The sequence below is a fragment of the Gambusia affinis genome, linkage group LG04 (genome assembly GCF_019740435.1).
Source record: "Gambusia affinis linkage group LG04, SWU_Gaff_1.0, whole genome shotgun sequence".
Lineage (NCBI taxonomy): Eukaryota > Metazoa > Chordata > Actinopteri > Cyprinodontiformes > Poeciliidae > Gambusia > Gambusia affinis.
In genome coordinates, this window is record NC_057871.1 from 30,038,206 (window position 1) to 30,051,734 (window position 13,529).

At 39.4% G+C, this 13,529-nt stretch overlaps 1 protein-coding gene across 1 annotated transcript; it reads left to right on the top strand.

The window, feature by feature from the left end:
- Window positions 1–941: 941 nt before the first annotated feature.
- On the top strand, window positions 942–12,751 carry LOC122829083 (PDZ and LIM domain protein 3-like). The gene is made up of 7 exons (XM_044113326.1): window positions 942–1,457; window positions 6,691–6,842; window positions 8,095–8,179; window positions 8,250–8,437; window positions 10,264–10,391; window positions 11,162–11,273; window positions 12,199–12,751. The coding sequence occupies exons 1-7, from the start codon at window positions 1,365–1,367 to the stop codon at window positions 12,386–12,388; spliced, it is 948 nt and encodes a 315-aa protein (XP_043969261.1). The 5' UTR covers window positions 942–1,364; the 3' UTR covers window positions 12,389–12,751.
- The last annotated feature ends 778 nt before the right edge of the window (window positions 12,752–13,529 follow it).

Consider the following 13,529-nt stretch of genomic DNA (forward strand, 5'->3'; position numbering starts at 1 on the left):
TGCAAAGTATTGATCTGATCTCTTTACAGTCATTTTTTATCTGTGCACATGCTTTAAAGAGGCAGTACTATCTATTTTCAAGAAACGTAGTGCCATTCTATAGCACGATCGGGTAACTATGTTACCTTCAGTTGTTAGAAAAATGTATCAAATGTGACCTAAAAAAAATTGACTGCATATTAACACCTTGAAATTGGGCCTCAGTCTCCCGCTCTGTCCGACACGCCCCCTTCAGTAGTCATGACAACAACGTATCTCCATTAACCTTTCTTACGAGCGTTTTACTGGGAAGTAGTACAGAAGAGCAGTTGAACAATAATATTTTAGTTTTGTCTGTTGGACACAGAAGCTGACCCATTATGTCACTGAACATGATAGATGGACATTTTCATCCTGTTCATATTGGTGTTTAAACATTAATATCCATGTTTATTCCCTGTAGAATGCAGATCCTTATTTTAACTCTGACATTTCCAAATTGCTGGCAATGTTTCCAAATCCAGCACCCTCCTGAGATGGATTATTGTTTGTTTACAGGAAAACTTTATGCACAAAAGCATTAGGGATTTCATTAATGATAAAAACATAAACAAATTCATGTAAGATGGTTCTAGAACGGGTTATTGAATACTCCAGGAGGCATTTTTTGAAAACTTGAGTCAACATAAAACAACATGATCTGATAACAGAGGAAAAAAGAAAGCAATGAAAATAACTGTCAGGGAAAAACCCACATAAAAGTGGTTTGTTATTAATGACGCAGGCTGAGAGTCTTCAGTCCCATCCAGATCCAAAGTGAGTGGAATGTTCCTGAGAGCCCTCCAGGACCTCAGAGAGCTTTGCCTTCAAAACCAAATAAGGACTGGAGGAGCTGGAGCCTTCAGAGCAGCAGCCGTCCTGCCAGACCTCCTGCATCTGTGGATGTAAACGCTGGCAGCTGCCGAGCTTCTGATCGAGCCTGGGATACGTCTGCACTGTGTTTACAAGTCATCCTGGAGGGGAAGAGACTCGGTTCAGAACCATAAATAATCAGACAACTGTCTTTAGTGAGGTAAAACTGTCTTTAGTGAGGTAAAACTGTCTTTAGTCAGGTAAAACTCTGGCTTCTGTTGGGAGTGAAGAGGCTGCTAAAACTAAAGGAGAATTAAAAGTCTGTAGGCGAGCCTGACTTGTTGCAGACTAAGACTGTGTTCCTAAAATCTGACCGATGACCTCACTGTGGGGGTGGGCTCTGTCCACTCCCCTCCCTCTGAGTCTCCCCTCAGCAGGGTTCATAATCTCCATCACTTTGAAACATCTTCACTGTGGAAGCGTGACCGCAGCAGCGTGCTGCTGTCCCAACAGCTGGCAGATTTTAAAGGGCCATGCCACTCAACGTCGTCCTGGATGGACCCCCTCCCTGGGGGTTTCGGCTGACAGGAGGAAAGGACTTCAACCAGCCACTGACCATCTCCAGGGTGAGTGATGGGATGTGATCAGAATGTTCATGTTAGGAGGTAAACATCAGATGGTGTGTGATCGGAGAAGTTGTCCATCTAAACCTGTGTTTCCTCTTTGGGGGGCGGGACATGAGGTGGGGGTCGTTCCAGAGGGATCCCAGGTTGGTTTACTGTCAGCATTCTCTTTCTGGGACGGTTCATTCCAGAAACATTCCTGAGTGGCTTGCAGCTTGCACCTGTGCCACAGTGGCTGCATGTGGTTTAGATACAAATAGCAGCCGACGTCACCGCCTGGCCCGTCCGCATGTCAGGGTCTCTTTAAAAGTGTGGAAGATATTTGTGGAAATAAACTCTGGTCTTCAAAAACAGTGACAGCCTGATGGAAAACAGAAAAATGTTGAATTCTCAACACGCAGCGTTCCTGGCCATACTGGGAACTGAGGAAGGACAGAAATATTAAGGTTAATAGTTAGATGGAATGACAGCAAAGTGTTTTGTTATGTTAGTTATACCAACACTATTGAGCAGCTTACTGTCATCTTAGATGAAAATTCACTGACAAATTAGAAAATCAATTCTTTACAGAAAACTGTAACTTTGAAAAAGATTTACACGGTTTTGCTTTTTTTAATGTTTCAACTCACCAAACAGATTTTCAAATAAGAGAAATAAAACCAAAGTAAATGGGAAAAAGCAGTTTTTAAGTTGTGTAACTATTTATTAATAAAAAATAAAAAAAACAATCCTGTGTTAAAAAATAATTGCCGTCTAACACCTGTTAACTGCTGATGTCTGGCGGCGGCAGCTGCCGTCACGCATCCGCAGCAACGGGACACAAGTCGTTTACATCACTGCCGAGGAACGTTGGCTCTTCAGATCCATTCAGTCACATCCATGGCTGTCATAAAGTCCTGATGGAATTATCTCAACTGCATTTAAATCCAGACTTTGACTAGACCCATCCAAGAGAGGTGGACTTGAGGTTTGCTTAAGGTTACAAAGAAATGTTTAAGTTTTCTCCTTTAGGATTTATTTGGTGGACAACAGAATTTAATCAAATGCAGTCGCTGAGCTTCCATTACAAACTTGCACAAGACTTTGTTGATTTTGCAACTTCAGTGTTGGAAACACATATTCATTAAATAAGAAACGTAATTAAAGTCACGTGTTGATAAGTTTGTTCACCCGATAAGTCTTTCAAAAACCTTCTCCTCCTTCTTCCTGTTGTCTTTTTCACAAATGACAACATCCAGTTGTTGATCATGTGCTTTGTGTGAAGTGAAAAAAGTGTTTCCACTGCAGTTTAGAGAAATATACTAATTTGAATACAGCTTTAAAATCTCCTCATCTTAGCACAAAAACTTTTTAATGACCGTGTTTGAATGTCTCTATGATCATTTCTCTGAAATGCTGTTAATTTTACAACAGAGGAAACAAGATGCAGACCTTCTGACAAGTTCCAAAAACATTTTAGAAAAATCTAAGAAATGCTTCATCTTCTAGAGCGAACCTTGAGCATGGTTACGGGACAATCTTCACCGGCATATTCAACATTTTTCCACATCTGCGGATCACACAGGCAGAACAGCACCATCTCCTCTTGTGTTTGGATTAATTTGCGAGGCTAATTCCCCAGAGTTATGGAGGCTAACATAAGAAGAGATGAGTAATCCCAGGCTCTGTCAGGGTTAGTGTTCTTCTATATTTAGGGAAAGACCTCAGGAACTAAATAAAAGTGTAGTTCTATGGCTGGCTGGACCCAGTGACCTCACACCTGTTGTGTCAGTGGACACTCAGAGCTCAGTGATGAGGGAGGAATGAGAGGTTAACAAATGACAGAGAGGAAAGCACAGAGGTCAGACGACACGTTAGAACTGAAACATCTCGTAGAATCTGAAAGCGGCTGATTTAAAATCGTGAAGTGAAGGGATTCTTCCTGCAGCGAACTGCATTCAGTCAAACAGGACTGAATGCAACGTCTTCCCTCGCTGCCATGTTTGGTCAGGAACATCCTGCTCTGAGGGCCTCCCAGTTGCTGGTGGAAAGTAAACACAAGGCGATAAGGATCTTCTTTTTTTTTCCCAGCTAACTGCAACATCAGAACACACACATACACACACGCCCCCCCCCCCCCACACACACAGATCTCATTCACTACAAACGCTGGATAGCTTTTCCCAACTAGGAGACACGGCGAGGATAAGAGGGTCGACAGAGGATGGGTACAGGAACATTTGAAATGTGTCTCAGAGAAAAGGTTGCTGGGAGTTCTAGCAGGCTGATGTCACACATCAATAACTCAATTAGTAATAATGAAGTTGTTATTTGTAAAACAGCACTTTTAACTTTACCGCAGGAACTCTAAAGCTCCTTCCTGGGAACAATACCAGGAAGAAAACAATAAATTTAAAAGGTAAAAAAAAAATTACAACTATTTTAATGTAAATGAACATTGATATTAAAACAATTAATCTAAAGGAAATTATATGGGGACAGTGTGCCAGTGGATTATTAAAACCTGATGACATTAAATTCTTCTTTCTGCTGGTCTGATTTTTTGACCTGTTCTACATTTTAATGCATTGCAGCTCTTGATTTGTACACAGACTCATTATGGTATCTACTCTGGATATTATCTGTATAACAATGAAATAATGACATGAAGAAGGAAATGATTCATTTTAATCAGAACAGATAAATCAATAAGTTAACAATAAGTTGAGTTAAACTAGTAGACTAATCTACATTAGGAACTATGACTAAAAATAAATTAACAGGTTTAATAAAAAAAAAAAAAACATGTTCATGTTTGAAGTTTAAAATTGGAATTATTGAGATGTGAACACAAACTGATTATAACCAGTCAACAGGTCATTGTAGTGACTGTCCATCTGTGTGTTTTTAACCCATGATGGTGAAAAAGAAGCTGTGTGTGTGTGTGTGTGTGTATTGGGGATGTTTGGAGTTATGAATGAACAGCCACAAGCAGTGTGTGTCTATAGTCTGGATTCATATCCAGTATTTTAGCAGTGTTTAAAAAACACCTGAGGATGTTATAACTCACTCCATCCCTGTAACACACACATACACACGCCCACACACCCCAACACGCACACACACACACGCCCACACCCAGTAGTGTAGATCTGATGATGTCATGATCAGCCTTCCTCTCATTGAATACAATCTGTAAAGCACATGATGTTTTTCATTGCTAGTTTTCTGATGGATTTGTTTTTTTATTTAAGTTTCTAACTTTATAACAGTGAAAACCTAAATCTGGACGGCTGAACCAAGAAAACCGAGGGAAAACGTTACTACCACAAAATGAAGACACGCCAGCTGGGTTGTATTTTTTATTAAAAAGATGTTTCACAGAACTAAGTTGTAAAAAAAATCATATCTGAACAGAAATAAAGTTTGCAGGTAATAAATCAGTGAAGGGGTCTGACAGCAGGCCTTCAACAGAGCCTCTCTGCACTTTCATCCACGGTTATTTATAGTCAGATGACCAAGTCTTAGTTGAGTGTAGCTCAACTTGCTACGTTCAGTAACGCATTACGACAGAGAGCGGGGTCATGCTCCGGGTCGTCCCCGTGGGAACGCTTGGCTGAGATCTTCTTTGATGCTGCTCTGGAAATAGTTTCTCATCTTCATCACTTCCTGGTTATCAGATTACATGTTCCATCTGAGTGCTGTCACAGCGAATGCGTTTGTTGTTGCCGTGACGAGTTCCTCTGGTTCCACACGTGAAACCCCAGCAGGGCAGTGGAGTTCAGAAACGGGGCCGCTCCCTCTGCAGCATCCTGGTGAGACGCCTCCGCCTTGCTGACTGAACTGAACTGCAGATTGAGGTCATGAATAAATTGTCTTTGCTGTTATTCGTCTGAATAGTTTGGCTTTGTGGTGGAGTCTGGTTTTTGTATTTTAGAGACATATTTAGGCCAGGTGAAACTCGTTCTCCCAGAAGGGAACGAGGAGCCCCAGCCATCAACAACAGGAAAAAGAGATGATAGGAAACTGATGAAGAACAGACAAAAGATCTCCTCCATCTTGAAGGAATTTATAAAGAACAATATATGTGAAGAACAACATAATCAGGAGGTTGGACATTCAGATCTGAGCTGCTGCAATATGGAGACGAAATCAAACTCACTGACTTAATAATTTACAATAAATAACTATATTTATTGTTAAATCTGCATTTCCTGAGTGACTTGAATGATTTGTTCTGCAGAATAGTTTGAAAGAAATGTTTATTTATAAAATGTTAATTCTGCTGATCTAACCAGTAAAGATCCAGGATTCAGAGTTTAGTTCAGCTCAGCAAAGTGTTTTCTGACTCATTTATATTCCACTTTAACACAGACAGGTAGAGGTACATACAGTCACGTTTAACATACAATGTCTACACTGACTTTCTGTGTCTCTAATACATTAGAAAAATCTGAAATAAAGTGCAGAAATGAAGCAAATTTTCATAAAATCTGCATTGGTCATATTTTGTAAAGCATGAGAAGGTTATGTAGCTTTTAAAAAATGTAACCCTACACCCAGAATATCTGCTCTATATGCTGAAGTGATCCTTGATTATTTTTATTTTGTCCGATTCTTATAAATAATAGAAATAAATAAATAAGCCAAACCACACACACACGCCCACACACACACGCCCACACACACACATACTCATAGTGTATGAGTGTGTGTACGCTGTGTTCTCTCTCTTAGGAGTCTAAGACTTAAAGTAATATTTGAATCTTATAAACATGTTTCTTCAGACTAGAAGCAATATTAATTTTTCAGAAACCTGACTTCTATCTTCTAGAAGGAGCTAAAGGTTAGCATGATGGTAATGAGGTAATCACTAAAGATAAATCCACAAAATGGTCAAACTAACATACAAAAAGTTGTCCCATGATTATAAGGGTTTGATTCTGTAATGTTAATGAATAATTTTTCAACTGATTATTTAGAAGAGTTATAACCTTTGACCTGACATTTTTTATGTAAAACATTAACAACAGCAGATTTATTGTCCTAATGGAAACTTCTTTTACATTGTTTTTTAATCTGATTTCCTGTCAGAAACAATCTTCCTGTTTGAATTCATTCATTTAAATCAAATTCTGACAGGGCCACTAATGATAAAGCCATAACCGTACATCTGCATTACACAATGAATGAAAAATAAGGTGAAATATAAATTCTTCCTGTTTTTTTTTTTCTTCTTTTTCTTCTTCACATCCAGATCACTCCTGGCAGTAAAGCTTCCGGGGCCAAGTTATGTGCTGGGGACATCATCCTGGCCATCGAGGGGGCCCCGGCTGCAGACATGCTGCACTGTGAGGCCCAGAGCAAGATTAAGGAGTGTTTCAACCAGCTCTGCCTCACTGTGGAAAGGTGAGGGACATGAGCACACACACACACACACACACACACACACCTACCCACACTCAGACACACACACACTAACAGTTTGTCTTTACTGACTTTGCATGAGCCCCAAAAATGACTTTTGTTGTTGAGGCCATAAAAATAAACTTTTTATGGCCTCATAAAAAGTTTATGAGGCCATAAACTTTTTATGGCCTCATAAAAAGTTTATGGCCTGTTTACTAGTTGTTTACTAGTAAAAAGTTTACTAGTAAACAACTAGTAAACTAGTTGTTTACTAGTTGTTTACTAGTAAACAACTAGTAAACAACTGTTCCTAGTTGTTTACTAGGAACAACAATATTCATATTGTTGTTTACTAGGAATCTGTCCAGGATGTTAACTACATCCAGTAGTTATACTGAAACTCTCTAAGTTGAATTTGATGTAATGGATTTATCAGCTGTTGCTGCAGCAAAAGTTCCATGTTCCATAAGAATTTATTTATAGTTTGTGGTAATGTCTTCTACAATTCTTCATTAAAGTGTAAAAATGTTCAGCTGCCAACAGAACATGTTTAAACTGAGTTTTAAAGGTCCAAAGACGTTGGGCTCTGACAGTTTATTAAAACTTGACAAAAACATGCCTGGGGAGTTGCTTTAATTCTTTCATGCATGTTTGAGAAATCTTTTAATCTCCATGGCAACCATTCAGCTGTGTAAAACTCCTGGGTGGAACAAGCTCCGCCTTTGAGACACAGCTCCTCCCCCTGCCCCCACTCAGCTCCTTCAGTCTAGTTTGTATAATGACCTCAAACATCTGCTACTATAGGAGCTACTTCTCACATCAACACAGGTAAAAATGTTGCTAAAGGGTTAACAGAGGAGCCATGTTGTGATGACTTCCTGAAGGCGGAGTTTCAGAAAGAGCAGGAGTTCTTAAAGAGACAGAGGCACAATTTCAAGGTGTTAAATTACAAAGTCACTGCCCTGCGACATACTGATGACCTGTCCAGGGGGACAACCGCTCGTCCAAAACGTTCGCTTGAGATAGACACCGGCAGTCCCAGTAGGGACAAGGATGTTAGAAAATGGATGGATGGATGGAAATTACAAAGTCAAATTTCTTTTAAGTCATATTAGATATATAATGTATTTTTAAAACAATGGAATGTAGCATAGTTACTTAATTATGCTATAAAATGGTATATGTGCCTGGAAAACAGACAACTGCCCTTTTAAAATGTGTGTACTCTAAAGAGATCTGTGTGTGTTACCAGGAATGAATCAAAGCTGTGGTCCCCGCGGGTGGTGGAGGATGGAAGAGCTCATCCGTTTAAACTCAACCTGGAATCAGAACAGCAGGTGTGTGAGTAACATTATTTCAGTGCAACAAAAGGAAAAGTCCGGATTTAAACAGTTTTCCTTCCTGCAGGAATACAAGCCGATCGGAACTGCTCATAACCGGAAAGCTCAGCCGTTTGTGGCAGCAGCAAACATCGACGACAAGCGGCAGGTGGTCAGCACGTCCTACAACACTCCAATCGGCCTGTACTCCTCCGGCAACATCCAGGACGCCATGCAGGGCCAGATCCGAGGCCTGGTGCTTCCCAAGCCTGAGAGGTTCTCACAAATCATTTTCAACAGCCATTGAAGACAGTAAAAACAATAATAATAATAATAATAATAATAATAATAATAATAATAATAATAATAATAATAATAATAATAATAATTTTTTTAAAAAGCTGGAGTAGTTCCACCAAAATCTATTATATTTATTTCATTCATTTTCCACAGACTAAAAACTACTTTAAATTGTTGATTTAGGTGAACATATTATTTAATTAACCAACAACAAAATAAAGTTTCATAACAGTAAAGATGGAGCCCACAGTTCAAGATGTTGTGGCAGAACATTTAGGATTCTAACGTGCCATGTGGGAGTCTGATCCTCTCATCTCAATCTGTCTCAGGTTAGAAGTGAAGCGTCTGCATGATGCTCTTGTCATCCAGGATCACTTAAAACATTCTTCATTCTTGGGTGTTTTTAGCTCCACATTTCTGGTCATTATTTTTTTGGTTGACCCTTGACCTGCCACTGAGGCTGAGCTTTCTGACAGTGGGAAGTATTTTTTAGTCCAGGATATGTTTGTAGTCTTTGGACATCAGTCAGCCTCGAACAGATCCACGTTTTTCCATCCCAGATGCAGCAAAGCAGAACCAAAACAAAAACTTCAAATCAAAACAAAAACTTGTCCTCTCTTCTGCAAAGGGAAAAAAATGGAGCTGACGTGAGAGACCAAAATGCTGTGGTTTTGTCTCATCGACTTACATGACATTGTTCCAGGAACTTTGGAGTGTGTCAGTATACATTTTGTTAAATTCCAGTTTGTTTTTCTCTATCAGTAGCAGGTCTGGGTCCTATGGTTGAAGATGTTTGAAGGTAATACATTAAAAAAGAGACAAACCTTCACCATGGAGTTTAGCTGCAACTGAATCCTCTTTTTTTTCACATCCTGGGAGCTTAGATTCATGATACTCTAAGAAGAAATTACATTAGCATGTTATCACATTATATTTTTAATTGCATGTCTGAGGTTACCGAAACTGTTTCAACCTCAACTTGTAAGATTTTGGAAACAGTGTTGCTGTTGAAAAGAATCCAAAGTTCATTCCTGTTTCAGACCTCAAAGTCCAGTGCTGAGTTCATCCTCCATCACCCTTTAAAACTCTACATTTTAGAGTTTTAAAAGAGAAGAACTTTTGCTTTCTCATTTTAATAATAATTAATAAGCAAACAAATGAGCCAGCGTGAAAATAGCTCATTTGTAAAAATGTAGACATAACTGCAGGCTGGGCTTCAGTTTAGACTATATCTTTAGAAACTCATAAAATGAATTCTTTGAAGTTAAGCCACAGGTTATTAAAAGCTGTGTAGAACTGAGTTATTGTCTTTTGTTTCAGCGTTAAAACTTCTTTGCTTTGGTGCCACCTAGAGGACAAACTTTGCATTCCCATAACTTGAATAAAACAAAGAAAAATAATTTTTAAACCCAGTTTATAGTTTGTTGTTTTGTTTCATAATCCATCCATCCAGCCAGCCATCCATCCATCCATCCATCCATCCATCCATCCATCCATCCATCCATCCATCCCCTCTACCTCTAGCACTAAGTATGGATAGCAGTGCATTCCTTTGTACTAGAAGCTTATTAGAGGAATTGATCAGAAAGAAAAACAATCAAAGATGTAATATAATATTTTAAATCTGCTCTGTCAGATACAGCCAATCAAACATGTATTAACTGACTAAATAATGTTCTATGTGTCCACTTTAACACATCCTCCGTATTTGATTGAAGACTTTATGTTGGTGCCTAAATCTCTGTCCCTGAACGTCTCTGATGTCCCTGAATGTCTCTAATGTCCCTGAATGTCCTGCTCAGTCCCAGGACTCTGACCAACATCGAGGAATCTGATGTGTACCGGATGCTGCAGAGAGACCAGGACGACCCCGCGGAGCCTCGGCAGTCCGGATCATTTAAAGCCCTGCAGGAGTTCATTGACAGCGACGGTGAGACGATGCATTTCCTTCAGACATCAGCAACATTTCTTTTTCATTTGGAAGCTTTACTGCCTCTCATTGTGGCATGCAATAGGTTTCTTCAATGTGTTTTATTCAATTTATTGCTTATTATTTATTAGTTTGCTTTACAAGATCAGAACCAGGATCAGCTTTATTCACCAACTTGGTGCACACAGACAAAGATTATGACTTCAGCTCCACTTCACTCCCAATACAAACATTTATATATACAGTAAATATATACAAGAGGCAAATTAAGAAGTCATTTTTTGTGATAATTATGTGTGACCGCCACACCACCATGCTGTCAGACACCACAGCTGAGAGGAAGTGGACTGATTCGTATTATAAACACTGTGAGAGCTTTAAAATATGCCAGACCTATTTTTGACTTTTGATCAATTTGTTGGATGTCTGTGGAAACCAATGTACATGTGATAAACAGCTTCATTAACAACTTTTGGAAGCAGTAGCTCTGGGCTTTGCTACCCAGAACAACAACCGTCTGAACCACATCCACCCCAGAACAGCCCAACAATCCGTCACCAAGACACACTCTAATGTGCTCCTGTTATTAATCAAGTGCTTTGCTCTTAAACTTGGATATTTCGTCAATACAAAAGCACTTTCCTGCACGTTTCCTTGGCTGGGTGTCGTTGTGAGTCCCGCAGTGTGTGCTTTAAGTGTTTCTGTTTTAATTCATGTGATTGGATCACGAGAGCTTGTTTTATTGAGAGGATTCTGTGTCATGCATCCAGGCACTCGACCCATTGTGACTCGCACAGTGAAAGCCCCCATGACTAAACCCGCTGCGCCTTCAGGAAACCTGCAGAAGCTGCCTGTCTGTGACAAGTGTGGGAATGGCATTGTGTGAGTACAAAGAGAGCAGATCATCTGTGGTTCTCATTAAGATCCGAATGACAACAACAAGAGCAAAAAGAATCGGCTGAACGTCCACCCTGCTGGGACAGAGAGGAGCTTACACACACTTTTAATGGGGTTATTGCTGCACTTTGAGGAATTGTTTTAAATTTAACACGTATTTGATCAACAAAGTCAAGTTTATTGTCAAAATATGCTACTTGTTCAGGACGTACACAGAAAGACCCATGGAGAAATAAGCATCTAAATAAACATGAACATTAAACATTAACAATGAGAAAACGAAATGGATGTTCTACCAGTTTCAGTAGCGAGGAATCAGGAATGTATTTCCAGGGAAATCTGCCCATATTTGTGCACCTCCAGCCAGTCGTCTGGAAAAAATAGCATCTGCTGAAAGCTGAATTTATTGTTGGCACATGAAATGAAAAACAAAAGGATGGGCTGGGGGGTGGGAGGATTTCCTTCACTGCTGGCTTTCTGAAAAATTTGCTGCAAATTCTTCTTTTCTTCTTTTTTTTTCCTTTATTGGGTGCCTCATCTGTCTCAGTTATTCTGAATATTTTAAACAAGTAAAATAATAAAATATTTTCATTTCTTTGACCACTTAAGTACATCAGCTCTCTTGCCCAGAGAGAGGAATATCAGGAGCAGAATAATTCTTGAATGATGTTTGCACAGCAGAAGAGACAAGCTCTTATTTTGGTTTAATAAAACCTTTTCATCCTCTTGAAATCTCATCTGTGTAATGTGAAATGTTATTTTACGTGGTTTGTATTCTCTTATTGCTAAGTAAATGTAATTAATGAATTAGTCAGTTGAAGGGTTTTAAAGTGCAAGCATCAAAATTCAAACTTCTGTGAAGCTGTTATATATTTTCATAACTTTTTCTTCTCTGTTTTTGATGCTGCAGGGGGACAGTGGTCAAAGCCAGAGACAAGTATCGCCACCCTGGCTGCTTCGTGTGTGCTGACTGTGACGTCAACCTGAAACAGAAGGGCTATTTCTTCGTTGAGAGCCAGCTGTACTGTGAGATTCACGCTCGGGCCAGAATGAGACCACCAGAGGGCCACGATCTGGTCACCACATTCCCCTCTTCCTAGATCCCTCCTCTCACAAACGTCTCCTCTCAGGTCCTACATCGGTTTCAGTTTTCTTCTGCACTTTGTTTATGTTTGTGCAAAAAACAACCGGAGCTGTTGTGAAACCTTTTGATCAGTAAATCAGATTTCTCAGCTGACAACTGAACACTGTGTGGTGATCATCACTGTAAATCCCACTATAAACCCTTTTTTTCAATCTTCTGGTAAAGAGTTTTGTTTGTTCTATGGAGGGAATCTGTGTCTCATAGTGTCCATGTTGACACATTTAGAAACAAAGCAAAGAATAATGCAATTCAGCCAGGTTTTAAAGCTGCCAAACTAAACTGTAAACTAAAAAAGAAACAATAAAAACATTTAAAATTATATTTAAAGTGATTGTGCATTTTTACACATTTTTACAGTGAGAAGACTAAATGCAGGAAATAAATCCAAAGGCACAGAGAACAATTAAAGTAAGGAACTAAATGCAAAAATGAACGGTAACACTTTATCTGAAGGGGTGTGCATAAGTGTGACATGACACTATCATAAACATGACATAACACCTCTTATGCATAAAAGAGTCTTCATGAAGGTATATGAAATATATAAATCACCTCCTCCTCATACCTGTGAGGTCTCAAAATGTTTTCTCGGCCCACAGGTGAATTCTGTTGTTGTTGTTGCTGATTGGATTCCCCTCATTGATTGATTCAACTCAAGTGTTCTTGCTGCCCACACAACTCAAAACTCGTTGAGCAGAAGGGAAAACAATGGAGTGTGTCCTCATCCCTGAAGCTTTCACTTCCTTAATGAAACAACAAACTGACTTTGCATGTATCTTAAAGGGACATGCTCGACTGAGAGAGACGTAGTGACTCCTTAATGAAGCAAATATAACACCAACATGGACAGTGTGTGTGTGTGCTTAAAGAGAAAGCATCCCCTGCTTGAAAATCAACACTTTCAATTTAAATTTGCAACTAATTGCATGGAGAGCCCAAACATCATCTAACGCCACATTATATGGAGGGATGAGCGAAAGTTTGATCTATTTGGCCACAATCACATGATAGGATGAAACATTTAGCTTTCAAAGCTAAGAGCACTGCACCAGCTGTAAAGCACGATGGTGGCAGCGTCATGCTGGGGGGCTCTGTAA